This window comes from Diabrotica virgifera, chromosome 3, assembly GCF_917563875.1.
Source record: "Diabrotica virgifera virgifera chromosome 3, PGI_DIABVI_V3a".
Taxonomy (NCBI): Eukaryota; Metazoa; Arthropoda; class Insecta; order Coleoptera; family Chrysomelidae; genus Diabrotica; species Diabrotica virgifera.
The window spans coordinates 190,336,536-190,356,435 of NC_065445.1; the positions used below are offsets into that span (position 1 = coordinate 190,336,536).

At 31.5% G+C, this 19,900-nt stretch overlaps 1 protein-coding gene across 4 annotated transcripts in view; it reads right to left on the reverse strand.

Annotated features, from left to right (window-relative positions):
- Window positions 1-4,837: 4,837 nt before the first annotated feature.
- Window positions 4,838-19,900, reverse strand: part of LOC126882269 (myotubularin-related protein 4) — a 294,225-nt gene continuing 279,162 nt past the window's right edge. For 3 of the 4 annotated variants that reach the window (XM_050647103.1, XM_050647104.1, XM_050647105.1), the window contains exon 16: window positions 4,838-18,588. In XM_050647103.1, coding sequence (XP_050503060.1) covers window positions 18,372-18,588 — 217 coding nt within the window. In that variant the 3' untranslated portion in view covers window positions 4,838-18,371. The remainder of the gene's footprint in view (window positions 18,589-19,900) is intronic. The other variant, XM_050647106.1, reaches the window with a different exon arrangement.

Below are 19,900 nucleotides of genomic sequence, written 5' to 3' on the forward strand. Positions count from 1 at the left end.
TATAAGAGACCTTTTTTGTCCAGAATGGTCCAAAAAACCTTAAACAAATTAGTACGGGCCAAAGATATTGATTTTTGCAATTTGATTAAAAAAAAATTGGCCCACTTTTCTTGTGGGCGACTTCTTGAACCTTATTCTGGGATGTCTCACGAATGTGATTATGCAAAAATATCTCATGGGAATATTTTTCCCAACGAACCCGCCGTTTCCGCCTTGTCTATAAAGCCAGTTTGGACTTACGGTATTCAGATATGGGGTACAGCATTTAATTCCCATCTACTGAAACTTCAGCGTTTCCAATCAAGTCTTTAGACATATTACCAATGCACCGTGGTATGTGCCTAATTATGTTATACATCGAGACCTTCAGATCCAAAACATTCAAGACACCGTTGTCTCACTCAGTGGAACCTACAAAAATAGAGTACTGAAGCATCCAAATATGCTTGCGCAAGACCTGCTTAAGCGACCGAGGAGAGGAAGACTAAAACGCCGTGACCCATTAGACCTTTCTGTACCTGTAATTACTGAAACGTAGATTATATAGTTTAATGTGTGTGTATTTTAACTATTGATGTTTTTTTTATATGTTCGTAAAATATGTCTTTGTAAATTGTTATTTATCAGAAATGTATCGCAAAGGATTTTCATCACTGGATGGATTTCCACTATGTTAATGTGATAAACCTATTGATTGTTTTTTTAATTGTAGAAACAGATTTCAATAAATAAAGGATGTTTAAAAAAAAGTATTTTGTGCAAATCCTTCAGGTAGATCACATCCCCGAGGTAGACCGCATACTATTAGTAGCACTGTAAACTTTTAAGTGTCATTCACATTTAAACTAAAAAAGTCCTACCTGAAAAATTGAGAATTCTAAATAACCTATATATTATTAATACTTAGTTAAAAAGTCCAATGTATCAAATACATTAGACTATATTACATCCAACTCCCACTGAAAACTGGAAGCACGTTGCCACTAGTGCCTCTGTCGGCTTGAGTTGAACTACGTTTTCTCAACGTAAACATACAAAGGACCCCGCAGAACCCTTATGGGAAATGGGTCTCTGTCAAATGCTCTGAAACTTTGGGTTCTGGTAGTCCTTGATGTGTAGAACAAAAGACTCAATGGGCGCATAGCTCCAAAAAATCATTTTTTTAAGATCTAAGCCTCTGAAGTTATAGGTACAGTGAGTTTGAGTTGGAATAAATTCATTTTCTCGAGAATAGGCGACTCTGGAGATAAATTACAAATCAGGTCGATTTTTATTTTTAAATTATAATTTTTTGGCATATATATCATACTAGTGACGTCATCCATCTGGGCGTGATGGCGCAATCGATGATTTTTTTAAATAAGAATAGGGGTCGAGTGATAGCTCATTTGAAAGGTTATTCAATTCTCTAACCAATAATATAAACATTAACATAATTATTTATACAGGGTGCCAATTTTTTTTTAATTAAATTAATTGAGACAAAAAGGAAAATGTATATAATTTATTTAATTCGAAATACATTTTACTGTTGTCCAAAAACAAAAAAAAATGTTTATTTGATAACTAAATGTTGTTTTTCGCTTAAATTCAATATTAAAGATGCCACCCACCCGCCTCTTAGCAGTTTGAACATTTAATTTAAGCGAAAAGCAATGTTTATTTTTCAAATTAATATTTTTTTGTTTTCTGACAGCAGTAAAATGTATTTCGAATTAAATAAATTATATATGTACATTATTCTTTTGTTCTCAATGAATTTAATTCAAAAAAAATTTTGGGCACCCTGTATAAATAATTATGTTACTGTCTATATTAGTGAATTAAATAACCTTTTAAATGAGCGATCACACGACCCCTTTCGCTTAAATTAAATGTTCAAACTGCTAAGAGACAGGTGGATGGCAGCTTTAATATTGAATTTAAGCGAAAAACAATATTTATTTATCAAATAAATATTATTTTCTGGTTTCGGACAACAGTAAAATGTATTTAGATTTAAATAAATTATATACATTCTTCTTTTTGTCTCAATTAATTTAATTAAAAAAATTTTTTTGGACACCCTGTATAAATAATATTGTTAATGTTTATATTATTGAATGGAGAATTTAATAACCTTTCAAACGAGCTATCACACGACCCCTATTCTTATTAAAAAAAATCATTGATTGCGTCATCACGCCCAGATGGATGACGTCACTAGTATGATATATATGCCAAAAAATTATAATTTAAAAATAAAAATCGACCTGATTTGTAATTTATCTCCAGAGTTGCCCGTTCTCGAGAAAATGAATTTATTCCAACTCAAACGTCCTCACTGTACCTATAACTTCAGAGGCTTATATCTTAAAACCATGATTTTTTGGAGCTACACGCCCATTGAGTCTTGCCTTTTGTTCTACACATCAAGGACTACCAAAACCCTAAGTTTCAAAACATTTGACAGAGAGCCATTTTCCATAAGGTTTCTGCGGGGTCCTTTAATTTTGTTAATTTTTGGATAATTAATTAGCTAATTTTGGTAAATTGTGTTTGTATTTTTATACAAAATGTCTTATAAAATAGGTTCGGTAAAATGGATTTTCAGCAAATACCTAGGATGGCAACAAAATTAAGTAAAAGTGTATTACTTTGCCTCCATTCACCCCGATGAGAGGGCGTTTAGCTGCAATTTCTTTTTACAAGAAGGCTAACCCCAGACTGCATAGGAAATTTAGTTTCTATTATTAGGGCTAAGGATACACCTGATAGTGTGAAATCTAGGTGTAACTTATAAAGGGAGCTTCAGATAAAATTAATGGTATACCTATTTAAAAGGTATTTTTAAAATTATATGCAAGAGAGTGTTGAAAATGTTAAATATAATTTAAAATTAAAATGTTACTTACAAGAAACTCTCCAAAATGTATGTACGTACGTACAAATTGTCACAAAACTTTTATAGATAAATATTTTGATCTTTTAATAAAAGCGTAGGTATGTAAATAAAATTAACGATAGTAAAGGGGAAAAATTATGTAAATTAAAAACTAAGAATATAAAATTAAAGAAAATAGCTCACAACTAAATTTGTATTTTGATTTAATCCTATAAAAATACCTTTCTTTTAAATGCATAGTTTTGGTTACAACCCATACCACTAGATGGCGCTATTTTGTTTGCTTCCACAAAATTAATGGGAAATGTCAAGAGTTGTATGTATTATCGTCTAATGTATTTGGTCCTATCTATCAAATGTCAAACTTGGGGTTGTTTTAGTGATTGTCTGTGTAAATGAAAAAATTTTTTAATCCTAATTAACTACTAATGTGCAAAAAAGCAAAGGTCTGCTTTTTAAAATGAGGATGGCCCAGTATTAACTACAAACATTGCTCAAAGTCCAATATTATCAGTTAGGACGTTTTTACTTAGCAGGGCAGAATACTAAAGCATTTACAGGTATGGTCCTTTTCATGGGCATTTTTCAGTGCGTCACAAATGATAGAAAAAAAGGTACGTCCGTGATAATACACATTTATAACATTTATTCTAACATGACATTTTAGTTAAATCCGACAGTTGTCACATTTTATTTGCAATTTGGCATAAAAAAAATCAATTGTGTTTATTGCATTTATAAAATGGTATTTTCTTTGATTTGTATAGTCTTATAAATTGTACAGATTACATTCGTAGATATATTATATAATTTGCAAATAATTTTTTTTTCGATTATAGCGCCATCTATCGACAACTAGAATAAATGTTATAAATGTCTGTAATCACGGAAGTGCCTCTTTTTCTGTCACATACAATTTAATGCGTTAGAAAGAAATCGAAAAACTGTGACACACTGAAAGATGCCTATGAGAAAAAGATTAAGTACCTGTTGCTTTTAGAAACTATTTAAAGTCACTACAACTATAAACTTTCTTTTATCTCTGTTCTCACAACAATAAAAACGAAAACAAAATATTTGTTTAGCCATAGCCGCCATATTGAATAATTTTTGACAGGACATTGCAATGCCCAATCAAAGCAAACGTAGTAAACTAGTAACGTTCATTTGTGCGTAGGGCTAAAAATTTTTGATGAATTCGCGCACATTTGCATTTACTCCCTATCCCAACATTTTTCTCAAACCGCCTAAAGAAGTGTAACTTCAAAAAATCACCGATTACGTCTTAACGTCATCATGTCTATATTTAGATAACATCACTAGTATGACATACAGGGTGTTAGTAAATAAGGGCGACCAACTACAGGAGTTGATTCTGCTTGAAAAAATAATGAAAGTTTGCTATAAGTATAAATGTTTCACAAATGCTTCGGTTTCGAGATATGGTGTGTTGAATTTTTTTGTAAAAACTGACAATTTATTTATTGCTTTCAAACCGGTTGATATATATGCAAATAAAATTTGGTGGGTTTTAAGAGATAATTATTGCGCGTTTTTTTTTGCTATGCCATACGGTGACGCCAAACGCCATACGGTGACAGTGGCACCTAACAAATAGGACAATACGTCTTTTAAACAGCGACGCACAAGGCCTTTTAGGAGTCCGTGTATGGAGAAGAGCAACCACAGACAAGCAAGGGTGGAGGCAAAAAATAATGGAGGCCAAGGCTCAATTTGGGCTGTAGTGCCGTAGAAGAAGAAGCCTTTTGACGGCATCTGAGAGAAGTAAGCAAAATGCTTTTTGGCGACAGAAACAATTAAACCAATATGTAGCTTGAAAATTGTATATAAGTAAAAAAAATCTACCAACCTTGTAAAACAAATTTAGGCTTATTTTTGACTTACTTACCTTCAAAAACGTTGAAAACATCCTTATAAAGTAAAAAAACAAACTAAATTTAAAATAAGTTTTATTCACTAAATATCTTCAATATACCTAATGACAAATTTATATTTATATACTCTTGGACATTATAACAGCAATTTTGTAGTGTCAAATTGAAAAACACTTGCGTAATGATTTCATATTATTTTTTACAAATCGTTCAAAGTATCCAAATCTTTACAAAACTTATTGTACAACGTCGTGCCAGAGATGGTGTAAATGGAATTTCTGCCATTAACAAGTTTATATAAAACTTTTTGTCTTTCATGTCGTGACGCTAAAGCGAAGATAAACAATACGTTGTAAAGATTGTTTCATTTGGCAATTATCATAAAGTACATTCACAAGTATAAAATAGTAAACGAAATAAATAAATACTATATACAGGTTGATCTTAAAGCAATAGGACGCAACGTACTTAACTATTCCAGCATGAAAATATTTATTGATGTCAAATTCTGCAAGTCTAATTACATATTTACAAATCCACAAGGAAAAAGGTTTTCCTGTAGCTGGCTGTATACCATATATCACAAAAAATTTAAGTAAAACCCCTTATAAAAGATATATTTATTAAAATTCCCTAAAAAGGGCTCCATCACAAAAGCAGAACTAGTTTTCGATCTGATTACAGATCATTATCAGTGCTGAACCTAAAATAAGTATAACCTAATAAGTTAAAGCAAAATTTAAAATGTTGACCAAGGTTGAAAAAAGATATAGGTTATACACACAGGATGCTGAGCTAAGCCATCAAAATTGAAAATATTTGGGTAAAATTAATCTTTAAAATTAAACAGTCATGGAAACATTGACTAGAATTGTTATAATTAACATGGATGTATTAAATATCACATGATTAGGCCCAGGGTACCATTTGACCCTCACTGAGTTGAATTCGTTCAAAAGTTCTACTACCTTACAATTTGGACGGTCGTTGGCAACTAATTATAGTAACGGATCTCTTGAAATATATCAAGACTAAACACACAACAGGAAGTGCAACTTCCTGTTGCACTGACAGTTTAGTCTTGATATATTTCAAGAGATCCGTTACTATAATTAGTTGCCAACGACCGTCCAAATTGTAAGGTAGTAGAACTTTGTGTACCAATAGGTACATTTTGTTACTTCCTGTTGCACTGACAGTTTAGTCTTGATATATTTCAAGAGATCCGTTACTATAATTAGTTGCCAACGACCGTCCAAATTGTAAGGTATAGTATTTTTACTACAAAAACGTTATTACGTAGGTCAAAATTTTTGACGTAAGAGAACTGTCAAAACATTAGAATGTGACTTTTTATTATTGCTATGTTTATTATAAACACGGCAATAATGAAAAGTCACATTCTAATGTTTTGACAGTTCTCTTACGAAAAAAATTTTGACCTACGTAATAACGTTTTTGTAGTAAAAATACTATAGTAGAACTTTTGAACGAATTCAACTCAGTGAGGGTCAAATGGTACCCTGGGCCTAATTATGTTATATTTAATACATCCATGTTAATTATAACAATTCTAGTCAATGTTATATTATAGCCAACAGTATAACACTTGTTGAAATTAAAACAACAGTAACGAATATCACTCTACTGTGATTAAAAAATTAATTAAAGTAAAAATAACCTCGAATGTTAAAGATGAGAACATAGAACATTCAATAGCTAAGAAATTTACATCAACACAAAATACTTTCCCGTTCCTAGGTGTGACCAAACACAAAAGGTTTTATTATTAATTTTTTTAGTTGATTGATTCTATAATTCAACATAACTCATTCACGAGTATTGTTGCTTGCCTACCATCATCGTTGGACAACTTAATTATACTATCTTCTTTCAGTTCTCACCTTTAACATTCGAGGTTATTTTTACTTTAATCTTTTAATCACAATAGAGTGATGTTCTTTTAATTTTAACAAGTCTTATACTTTGGGCTATATAACCAATATAACATTGTTACTTCCTTTTGCATTGACAGTTTAGTCTTGACGGCTTTTAAGATTTCCGTTACTATAATTAGTTGCCAACGACATGACAGTTCAAAATGTAAGGTAGCAGAACCTTTGAACGAAATCAACTCAAGTGAGGGTCAAATGGTACCCGGGGCCTAATTATGTGATATTTAATACATCCATGTTAATTATAATAAATCTAGTCAAACTTTCCATGACTGTTTAATTTTAAAGGGTTTTTACCCAAATATTTTCAATTTTGGTGACTTAGCATGTCAGCATCCTGCGAGTATAATCTATATCTTTTTTCAACCGTAGTCAACATTTGAAATTTTGTCTTATTTGGTTGTACTTCTGGAAAACTAGTTCTGCTTTTGTGATGTAGCCCTTTTTAGGGAATTTTAATAAAGACACCTTTTATAGAGGATTTTACTTAAATTTTGTCTAATTATTTACTTTTGGGACAGATAAAGAGGATTAAAATCAATTTGAATCCGATACTACACAGAAAAATCTGAGTTGAACCACGGAGGTCAAATAAACAGTCAGCAATAAATAACGAAGGGGGATGATTATCGAGGATTTTGAACTATTCATTTTATGGCATTAATATCGAAGAATTTTAAAAACAGTACCGGTTTGGAGATCTGGCGAGTATACTATAAGCATAAAGATCCGAATATTCCAGTCAAACGTCATGTATGTTCTACTCTACGGATGTAAAACCTGGAAAGTGACAAAAACCTTTACAGGCAAACTACAGGTCCTTGTTAACAAATGTCTATGAAGAATTGTTCGATTTTCTGACCAAACATCATCAAAAACGAAGATCTATTACACCTGACCCAACAAAAGAGGGTAGAAAATGAAACAGTCCAGAAAGTGGTGTTGAATCGGTTACACACTTCGAAAAAATAGTTCCAGTCTTACAAAGACTGCCCTAGAGTGGAATCTCGAAGGAAAAAGAAACAGAGGTCGCCGAGCACAAACTTGGAGAACATCCATCATGGACGAGATAAGAGGTCAGGGAAAGTCTTGGAATGAGGTGAAGGCCTTAGCGCAAAATAGAACCAGACAGCGCGTCTTCACTGAAACTCTATGCTCTACTTAGGAATTCAAGAATATTATATTATATTTGTATACGTATAGAAAGAAAGAAATATATAAAAACCGGTAATTCGTTCAACCGTTGTTGGATGAAGCGAACTGTTGAACGGAGACCAAGAACAAATAAAGGCGAATTTACACATAGTGAAAGTGTAGATTGAAAGGCCAGCAATTTACATTTTCACTGACGGAATTCGTTTCACAGTCTTTTCAAAATGGCGAATACGATTGCAAGTGTCGGCGTGGAGTTAATAAGTAAAGCATTACTAGAAAAATGTCTAAAATTAGAAAAAATCAGGAGTTTGCCTCTTTAAACCAAAATAAACGAAGAGAATAGACATCAGCGCTTCCTGATCCACTCTTTTCTCACTTCCTAATTTTTGCTAACTCTGGACAATAGCGAGTGTGGATAGTTTTGATTTTTGATTTTATGTCGCCTATATTTAATCCCGATAAACGGAATGTTTAAATCACGGATGTTTATTTTATGGTAGTCCTCAGATTGAATATTCCACAGGCACTCATGATTACGATATATTTCTAGAAATATATTATGCATATGTTCGTCTTTCCATTGAAAAGCCATTTTATGTATCAAAAAAAAATTATTTAACTGCGTTTTGATGGCATGGAATGTTCAATGATCCGAAAAAAACAAGTTTACACTTTACACTAGGAGTTCACGGTGGATGAAGCATCCAGCCAGTTCATCGAAAGTAGGAAGACGTTCTACTTTGTTCACTGTTTACTTTGGATGTGCATCTTGGATGAAATATAGATGAAGAGTATGTTTATACCTTTCATTGCGGATGAAACATCCGCAATATACATCTAAAGTGAATAAGTGTAAATCCGCCTTAAGGGAAGTGGAGGCAAACCTCAAACTGTTGAAGACATAGAATGACTGATGACATCAAGTGACTGGCTGGTCACGAATGGATATAAAAAACAACGATCAGAAATGAATTAACACACCTAAGGGAGGCTTGCATTCGACGATGGATGGAATAGCTGTGGATGATGATGATGACGGGTAATTACATAGGGAGATTTCGTTGCTAGATATATGCCCTAAAAATTGGTAAAGTAAAATTCGTGTAAGCTTTTAGTTAAGGTCCAGTGTTTTTTTTAAGATAAATTAGACATTTTGAAGTGTCCGAAGGGAATCGAACCGAGTTCTCCAGTTTGTTAAGCCAGTAATCTAGGCACTGAAAAAACTAGTGGAAGGCAGAACACTAGATTGACAGCAACAGCAGATTGTTTTTTCGGTTTGACGATTTTGTCAACATGAAAACAATTAATTATTTATATGGGAAATAAGCCACAATTAAAATGAAAAAAATAATTTTATTAACGTTTCGACGCCCAAATCGGGTGCGTTATTATTATATATTATATCGTTATTCCCATATAAATAATTAATCAAAAAAATGCCACAAGGAAATAGCTTCAGAACAACATGAAAACAATTCAAATACAATATTTATAAATTAAAAAAAAAAAGGGAAAGAACGTGTTCCAGCAAAGTAATAGCAATTGAGAACGATTTTAACGTAATACGTTTTGATAACACTATTAAAGAAACAACTGTACATTTAAATGCCGACAACCTTTCACTATCTGAAGAATCAGATTCCAATGACCAAGAGGATATGAGAGTTGACGTGTACATAATATGAAGATAAAATCGATAAATAAAGATTCCATTCCAGTAAGGAAAAAAGTTTCAACATAAACTCTTTTAGATTTTATTTTCGGACGACATAATTAGTCCTGTAGCCAGGGGGGTACAACGGCCTCCTTAATTCAGATGGACTTACCCAAGTTTTTTTATGTATTTTGACCCGTAGAACACGAATTTTTTGTGTAACAGGTGATCCGGATATCGATAAGATTGTTATAAACAAAGAACTTGAGGAATTATATAACAGCGATTTCTCGCAAAACAAAACATTTTTTTTTTGTATTTTTTGGGTCATTCTAAGCAAAAAATGTTCCTATAAGTTTTTTCGTAGGATGCATAGTTTTCGAGATAACCGCGGTTGAACTTCCAAAAAATCGAAAAATTTCAATTTTTGAACCCGACAAACTTTTGGTTAAAAAATAAAGTAGCAATTCTGCTTACCGCATTTGAAAGTTAAGTCAAATTATATCGGTTTTGGTTATTTGCATTGCTATAAATTTATTTTTTTATTGTTAAACAAAGCTATAAACACATAGTGTTTCCCGTGCCTAATATATGCGTTTTAACGCATGCTACGTAGAAATTGCCTCGCTTGCACTTGTAGCTATTCTACATACTCGTTTGATTTTAAATGAGAAATCATTGAAAACATCACTCACGCACTAGGTGTTTATAGATTTGTTTAACAGTAAAATAATAAATTTTTAGCAATGCAAATAATCAAAACCGATATAATTTGACTTGAACTTTCAAATGCGGTAAGCAGAATTGCTATTTTATTTTTTAATCAAAAGTTATTCGGGTTCAAAAATTGCAATTTTTCGATTTTTTGAAAATTCAACCGCGTTTATCTCGAAAACTATGCATCCTACGAAAAAACTTGTCAGAACATTTTTTGCTTAGAATGGCACAAAAAGATGTTTTGTTTTGCGAGAAAACGCTGTTATGTAATTCCTCGAGTTCTTTGTCTATAACAATCTTATCGACATCCGGATCCACTGTTACCCAAAAAATTCTTATTCTACGGGTCAAAATGTATAAAAAAACTTGGGTAAGTCCATCTGAATAAAGGAGGCCATTGTACCCCCCCTGGCGACAGCACTAAATCTACATAGAGACGTTTTTAAAGGAACAGAAAATTTTTAAATTTTTTTCATAGTTAAATGTTAGTTATAATTACAAAAAGTTGGCAACTCTGCTCAACATAGCGTACTGTAAGTTAAATGAATTTTTTAGTAAACTAGGGGTAATATATTTAATAGTTGTGTACTTAATAAATAGATAATCAACAGTTGTGGTAAAATTGAATATTTTATGAAATATTTTCCTAAAAAACATACAAATTCGCTATTTTATGTAAAAATAATTGAAAATAATTTGTTAGTATTTGACTTTTTAAAACCTTTAAAAGCGATTAAGGAAAAAATAATCTAAAGTTACAAAAAATATAGATGAACGTTAAAAAAATATTTCAACGCCCCCTACATTCCTCAATATAAACATTCAAAATATTTTCATGTATAGAATACAAATCTTGCGCTGTATTCCATTGCTAAGTAACACTGTATATGACGAAACAACAAAAATGGTATAAAACACAGTCACCATTTCAATAAAACCATATACAATACACAACTAAATAACAATAAAAAGATGCTACTTAAACAATAAAAGACGAAACAAACAATAAAAGTATATCAAAATATAAGCGTCTATTTCAGGTACGACTTAGTACCAAAAGGTTGTGAAGATTAACGTCTCTAGAGAAAAATAAAAATTGCCAAAAGACACATGTGTGACCAAAATTAGTGTTTCCATGTCACAGTGAATAAAACATTTCCAGATATTGAGGTTGTGAGAAAATAATAATCTAAGACGTTACTAACATCAATAATATGATAGAAATTGACATAAAATTGAACATCAATACAACTCTATGTGTAAATCAATACTATTCAGAACGCCATCTAATGAAATATCGAGATAATATCAAATGATGGTAAGAATCATTTGCCAACGAAAATTTGTTAAGAATATTAATTTTTCATGTCATACTAACAGGAATATCCAAAAACTACCAAATATGTGTGCGAGCAATCTGATAAGTTACTAAAGAAAATACCAAAGAAAAAAATGCCATTTGGTATGTAAAGCATGACTGTTTTTAGCGCTCCTTCTTGAATTATATGAAAGATGTTATCAACTGTGGTGATACTTATTTCCCAAAGATAAATTTATGTAGTAATTATTACTTTCCTCGATGTGATATCTAACAGAAAATCCCACCAACCATTGATGAGTTGTGATAAAACCTCATAAGTTATTAAAATCAACAACAGCAAAGAAAGAAATGTCTTCTTCATGATTTATATAAAATATGAAGAAGACATTTATCTAGTAATAAGAAACAGTTGCCAAAGACAAATTTTTGCTAAAACGACTGCTCTCTATGTCACCCAAACATGTATAAGTAATCAAGAAAATTTTTAAATATCCCTCTTGTTTTATAAGATTAACATCTCAAAAATAAACACAAAATTGGACATTGATGTACTGGATGTAAAGCACAGCTACTTTTAGCGCCGTCTGGTGGTGTAACACCAGGTAGTTCAGATGGTTAAAGTATGTCAAACAATCAAATTTAATTGTTCGCCGGGATGTACAGACAATCATAGCATATAAATGGCTTAAAAATGAACATAGCAAGATCCGTTGAATAAAGAGAACCACTCAAAATTTGTGAAAACATTGAAAACAACAATTAAGGAAAATAATTTACAACCAATATAATCAGGAAACTTAACAGTCGCAATAAAACAAGAATAAAAAGGGACATGTACTTTACAGATTCAATATGACAGCACACAAGTTAAACATGTTAATATCCCACGAAAATGGTAAAAACCGAGAGCTCCATCAAAAGTAAACTAATAATTAACGAATACATAATAGAGTCATGAATTTCAACTACTTCGGAATAGATGTACCGTATGATAAATATACTACAGAGGAAGTGAAAAAGCAAGTCAACAAGGCAGCTACAATATCGGGATACATAGTTTAAAGCATATGGAAGACCAGTACTAGTATACGCAGCGAAAACAAGAGCTAACACGTCTCTTAAAAAATATTGATGAGAACTAGAACTACAGGAATGAATGTATTAAAAAACATAAGAGGAACTTCTCTGAGAGATAGAATAAGGATTTAGGATACGTTAAGAAACACCAGAGTCCAGGATGTGGTAAGATACACCAGCACGGCGCGGCGTCGTAGATATAAAGATCATTTCGACAGAATGGACTCTGGAAGAATCGAAAAATGGGTAAAACACATACACTCAATACAAAAAGACTGCTTGGATGCCCCCAAAGGAGGTGGTATGATAGCTGGACATCAACATAACAAGACCTTGGATGCTGGAATAAACAGGATAATGTCCTACAAGAAGAGGAGGAAGAAGAATTTACTACTGTTGTTTACTGGTTGTACTTTTATTTGGGATAAATGAAATAAACTACTTTTATAATGTACGAAATGTGGCTATTAAATATCGAGGCTGCTAGAACAGAAATGCGCATGCGCAGCAAATGCGCAAAGTCTCCTCTTTCAAATTTAGTACTCTTGCTTCTGTAAATAAATGCGTATAGTCGTAGAGTTGCTGATTATAGTTGTTGATATATAGATTAAAGGTGTTTTTTGTAAAATGATATATGTGGCAACAGAGCAACGAATTGTTAAATTTCACATACAATTTAGAAACAGACCTACTGAAACTTTATTATTTATTAGAGAGTTCTGTGCCAATGACTGTTTAAGTGTGCAAATATACTTGAGCAGTTTAAGCGTTTTCAAGATAGTTGAGAAAACTTTGATATCCGTATCGACTTTTCACGTCAAAACGGGTGAAAATAACGAAAAAATCAGTAATGTACACTAAAATCACAATAAAAATTTACTAGAAATAAACAAATCAAGACACGTTAAATGTTACCAGGAGCACTCCCAAATCATGACAACGTATATACAGTGCACAGATTGTAAAGGTTCCGGTGGGGGGTGGCGTATATGTGCAGTATTATAGTCGGTTATGAGAGAGAAGGTATTCGAAATAATGAAATAACAAATAATATAAAATATGTTAATTCATTATTTCGAATTCTTTCTCTCTCATACACCGACTATAATATTGAGCATAGACGCCAACCCCCACCGTCACTTTTAGAATATGTGCACTGTACATTGTAAATCCCAAATATTGATTTATAAAGTTTATACATTGTAAATCATGATTCGAGAGTGCTCCTCGTAACATTCAACGTGTCTTGGTTTGTTTATTTATTGTGCATCTTTATTGTGATTTTAGTATAGTTCAATCTGACCGTCGGTTAAGTATTTATGTAAAACTGAAACTATAGGAATTGAAAAATACTGCCTGCGCACAGCACGTTTTACAAAATAATCTCAACATGAAAAAAGTAAATGAAAATTCCACATTGTATGTCAAGAGGTTTCTAGTGCAACATTCAAGTGTTAGCATCCGACTAATTCTCTCGATCTTATGCTGTGTGACCTCCACATGTTTCCTATAGTGAAATTTGCATTAAAAGGAACAATATTTAAGTTTGTTAAAGCTATGAAAGAGTCTATGTCTATGGCATGCGTCTTGAAGGAGCTGATAGATATTTCCAGCACTGTTGAAGATTCACACGGAGAGTTGTAGCAATATTACGGACTCGCTGTCTGTAGGGTCATTAGAAAAGAAAATTATTGTAGAGCTAGATCTCAGTGATAAACCGATTCTGGCGTCTGCTCGACTAAGTTGGCACGAACTATTCCTAGTAAAATATATAAGCATAGAAACTACTTTGATTAGAATGGAAAGGCCAAAATGTTGCAAAAATGACGGATAAGAGAAAAGAGATTGACGAAGTTTTCTATGAAGAACCAGATAATATGAATATGATAGAAAGATAGCTAATACAACGTGGAAATTATTGACAACGTTTGTGCTACATTGTCTGTTGTTTGTGACATATTACACGTTCCTAATACTTCAAGGTCTTTAGAGTGGAGACTTTAAACTGTTAATGTACGTTATCCTTAACCCTTTCAGCTCCGGTAACGCGCGCGCGCGTCCAAATATGACTATAGATCAATGACATGGACGCGTAAACGCGTCCATGGCACGTAAATGTTCAAACGATATTATTTCTTCCGGCACAGGAGCTGAGATGGAAAAATTAAAGCGGAGCTAAACTATTAAGCTTTAAAGGCAAGTTATATCGACACAAAGTCGTTTGCCAACATCAGTTGAACATATCACATACGTACAAAAGAAAAATTAACCACGAGAAGTTACAAAATGTATGGACTAATATTCATTTTTGGAAATGAATTAATAATAACAGCAAAGCAACACGTGAAACTGACTGACAGACACCTGCATGTGTAGACCCTATTTATATCAAATATACAGGGTGCGCCAAACCTCTGGTTTCCTTTGATTACGGCTAAACTATGAGATATACAAAAAAATGTTTATAACAAAACTAATGTGTATCAAAGAGGTCTATAATTTAAAATTATTTTCGATTATACAGGGTGAGTCACAACGACGGTATGAACCAAAGTTGTATTTTTTTTAAATGGAACACCCTGTATATTGAATTATTTTTGAATCTATTATTTAAAAATATGAAAAATTTGTCTAAGGTCTTATAGGCCTAAAGTTAATAATTTTCGAAATATTTACATTTTTATTGAGAAAAATGGTAATATTTATAGGGTTGTGGATTATGTTTCCAAGGTAATACAAATTTAAGTGGTATCTCAAAATTTTTATAATATAGTGTTATTTTTAAATAATTTAATATTTTTTACTTTTAGCCATAAAATATACAGTGTGATCACTATTCGCAAATACAAAATTTTCTCATTTTTTTTAAATGGGACACCCTGTATATTAGTTTTGTATTTTGTAGTAAATATTACAACCTTTCTTTTGGTATAAGGTTGTATGTACCTAGCATGTTTCGTTTTGTAGATATTTTAAAAAAACTATAGATTTTATGTTTTTGCGGATTGTTTATTTAAAAAATGTTTGCAAAAAAAAAATTATAATCTGGTTTTAGTAACATATCTATAATTATAATATCAAATATGAAAATAAAAACGTAATTAAAGATTAAAATAAATCGTATGCTAGTATTTTTTGTAAAATTGAATTGAATTTAATAACTTTAAATTATTTTACAAAAACTATTTTACCATCCTAATGAATGCACAAATTAGTTACTAAATTAAATAAATAACCAAATTTTAAATCTACCTTAGTAATTTTTCTACCACCGCTACTTTCCTGTACCAAATTAATTGTTAGTTATATCGTATTTACGAGTAAGATCAATTAAACTTTTAATTTACCTTTTAAATTTACTTACATCTTGAGAACATAATAATTATATATAAAGTATGCTTTGAAACAAATGAATGTTAAATGTATCAGCCAAATTATTTTTTATTAAATAGTATTTACTGGTGCCACAAAAGCTGGTAATACTTTTCTAGTTGAAATTTTTGTAACAATTTTTTATATTTTAAATTTTAATTTTTCAACCGAACAATTGGTGGATATGACATTTGTTTTTGGCGGAACCATTAGAAATTATTACCAGCTTTTGTGACACGAGTAGGTACATAGATACTATTTACTTCTTAATATACTTCTATAACGTTCATTTGTTTCAAAGCATACTTTATACGTTCTCAAGATGTAGGTAAATTAAAAAGTTATTAACTGATCTTACTCGTAAATACAATAAAACTAACATTTAATTTGGTACAGGAAAGTTGCTGCGGTAGAAAAATTACTAGTGTAGATTTAAAATTTGGTTGTTTATTTAAGTTAGCAACTAATTTATAAGTAATCGAAGCCTAGACTCACTCGTCCAATTCCACATTATTTGTCATGTGGAAAAATAGGGTAACTGAACGTTTTACTGTTTGACAGTTGTTTTGAATATAATTAAATTATGTAGTTTAAATTTTGTGGAAGAAAATATTAAAATATAACAAAACAGTAAGAAAACAATATATTAGATGAAGATTGGTAGAACTTTTGTTGGTAATCAAATTAAGTATGTAAATCAAAGCATTACATACCTACTAGATAAATAAATCTACGCCAAAAAATCATAATTTAAAAATAAAAATCGGACCTAATTTGGGATTTCTCTCTAAAATCCCCATTCTTGAGAAAATAAATGTATGTATTCCAACCTAATCCAAATGTATAATTACAATATGATTATAATAAAAACTACTTACCAAATTAGAATGAGTTTTCCTTGTCCAAAATAGTCCAAAAGTCCAAAAATATAGGTATATGAAAACTATTTAAAAAGGCAGTATAACTATTAACTAACTTTGTTTCTTTTCCCACAAATTTCAAAGCGGAACAACCATAAATAATCAAACTACGTACAGCTGTGCCACAGCCGCCATATTGAATAATTTTTGACATGTCATTTGAACATCCAATCAGAACAAAGTTATAATGCGCATGCGCCGGGATCATAGGTTTTAACATATAAAAATTCACCCTCATATCGCCGGTAAAGAAGTATAACTTCAAATATAAGAAAATTTTGTATTTGCAAATAGTGATCACACTGTATATTTTATGGATAAAAGTAAGAGATATTAAATTATTTAATAATAACACTATATTATAAAAACTTTGACTTATCACTTAAATTTTTATTACCTTGGAAACATAATCCACAACCCTATAAATATTACCATTTTTCTCAATAAAAATGTAAATATTTCGAAAATTATTAACTTTAGGCCTATAAGACCTTATACAAATTTTTCATATTTTTAAATAATATATTCAAAAATGATTTAATATACAGGGTGTTCCATTTAAAAAAATACAACTTTGGTTCATACCGTCGTTCTGACTCACCCTGTATAATCGAAAATAATTTTAAATTATAGACGTCTTTGATACACATTAGTTTTTTTATAAACATTTTTTTGTATATCTCACAGTTTAGCCGTAATTAAATAAAACCAGAGGTTTGGCGCACCATGTATGTATATAAAAGTTAATGTCTAGACTTGGCTAGACCAATAATTAGGTATTCTGTACCTCCCATAACGAAATATTATTGTGTTAAAACAGAAATTGGGAATTATCAGCACAAATCTCGGGAGCTCATGTTTAAATTATTTGTGATGATATCGTTAATTGGTAATCATATCAACATTGTTACATTTTGTTGTCACTGACTGCATACAGGTCTTCCAGTCACTCACTGCATACAGAAATGTTTAAAAGGAGTAATAAAGAACAGCCTTTAGAGTAGTTTATAACATTCACACTTTTGTCGAGGCACCTTCCTTTCCAAGGAAGCACAAGATAGGAGATGCATCTTGTAGAAAGAAATGCAAGGAGACTTTAAAAGAATTAATTGAAAAATAAAGTTAACTTTGTGAAAAGATCAGGAATACAATGAGCTTGAAATATAAAAAGGTATAGAATATGTCGAGAGTGCACAAATTATAACGCAGGCGCAATGTCTTCAATATTTTATTTGTTATTTAAATTGGATAGAGACTTTTGAAAATTGTACAATACTGTAGTCTGGTCCAATTTTATACTACCAAAAAACCTAAAACACAAAATTAGAGCATCGACACCATCCCTGTCACTTCACTGCTAACAACCGTTATTTTATTTAATTTTTTTAAATAATAAATAAGAAACATCATTTTTTTTTTGTTTAATTACTCGAAGCAGCAATTTGGGTATTTGCATTTGTAGGTTGGGGGTTAGTATTCTTACATTGGTTAGGAATTTCTGTACAGTCCCTTTGCAATTCAGTGTAACAATTTGTACAAACTCGTACAGGGTTGTAGAGGTGCTCGGCTGGCAACGGAGTGCTGTTCTCCGAACAGTCTGCGCAGAAGATCTTGCCGCATTTTCTGCAATCAAAATATCTGAGTAAATGATAAAATCTGCGTCGTCAACATGCAAAAACAACAAACATATTAGTATACCGCGTTCAACAGATTTTCAAATAAAATAAAGAATTTATTATATTTTTTTCTTTCTAAACAATGTATCTATCATTCAAGAAGCCATAGAGATCGAAAAACGTCCTGAGTGTTTTAACAAAAAACATGAAGACACTCGACCAGCTTTAGCACAGGGACTACTTCTATTAATTGTGCAGTGAGTGAGGATATTTGGCTCCGAATTCCATCCTACTGCATCAAGTTATGTACTTGATATTTTCATTGCAAGTAGGGAAGAGCTCAAGAAACAAAGTCTACTCAATATGCTATGGCGCTTTTATCTTGGGTGTGGTTCTCACCTCTTCTCAGGAGTGGAAAATTTTTTGGTCAAAATAATCACGGAAGGGGATATAGAACCTAATTCTACGCAAAAACTGTTCTAGCATTTTTTTTAACTCAATACTTAATGCATACTCAAAAACCATGCATTTTAAACCCGTCCAATTTTTTGTAACGTCCAACACTATAATAAAAGGTATTGTAGAAGTAAAACGATGCATTTAAATCTGATAGATGAGGGGTCAAATATACTTCGCATTTTATCTTAAGACAAATTAGTCATCAATTTTTTTGCACCATATCTCGCTTAATCGAGTAGTTAGGTCTTTTCAAGCATTTCTCTTATTTTAAGTTGAAGTTAGCATGCACAAAAAGTCTCTTTTCGCCTACCATATCTCCTTCTGTATTATAACTAGAAGATTTATTAGGAAACGAATCTCTTTGATTTTCTCATAAGCTAGAGAAATGTTTTATTTAGTTTTTTTCGTTAGATGCATAATTTTTATTCACAAAAAAACGTCCGAAAAGGTGTCATTTTTCAATGAAAATGGCAAATTTTCAACCACGAGTAACTCAAAAAGTATTGAGTTTTCAAAGAAAAAATTATAGAAGTTATTGCAGAGACTTACGGTTCTCTAGCCACTTCCGTGGTTATTTTGACCAAAAAATTTTGCACCCCCGAAAAGGGGTTGGAACCACGCTCAAGATAAAAGCGCCATAAGATATAGGAAATACTTTGTTTCTTGATCTATTCTCTACTTACAGTGAGAGTATCAATGTAGAGGTATATCTCGTAGATATATAATATATTTCTACTACATTTCCTAGCTTTTTAAAATCTAGCTTAGAATGAAGATCTGGTGTATAATATGTAGTCTCAATTTCTCATGTCTAACGTTGAAAAATAATTTGTACAGTATATTTAGCACTGTAACTACCTGATAGTTTTTGCATT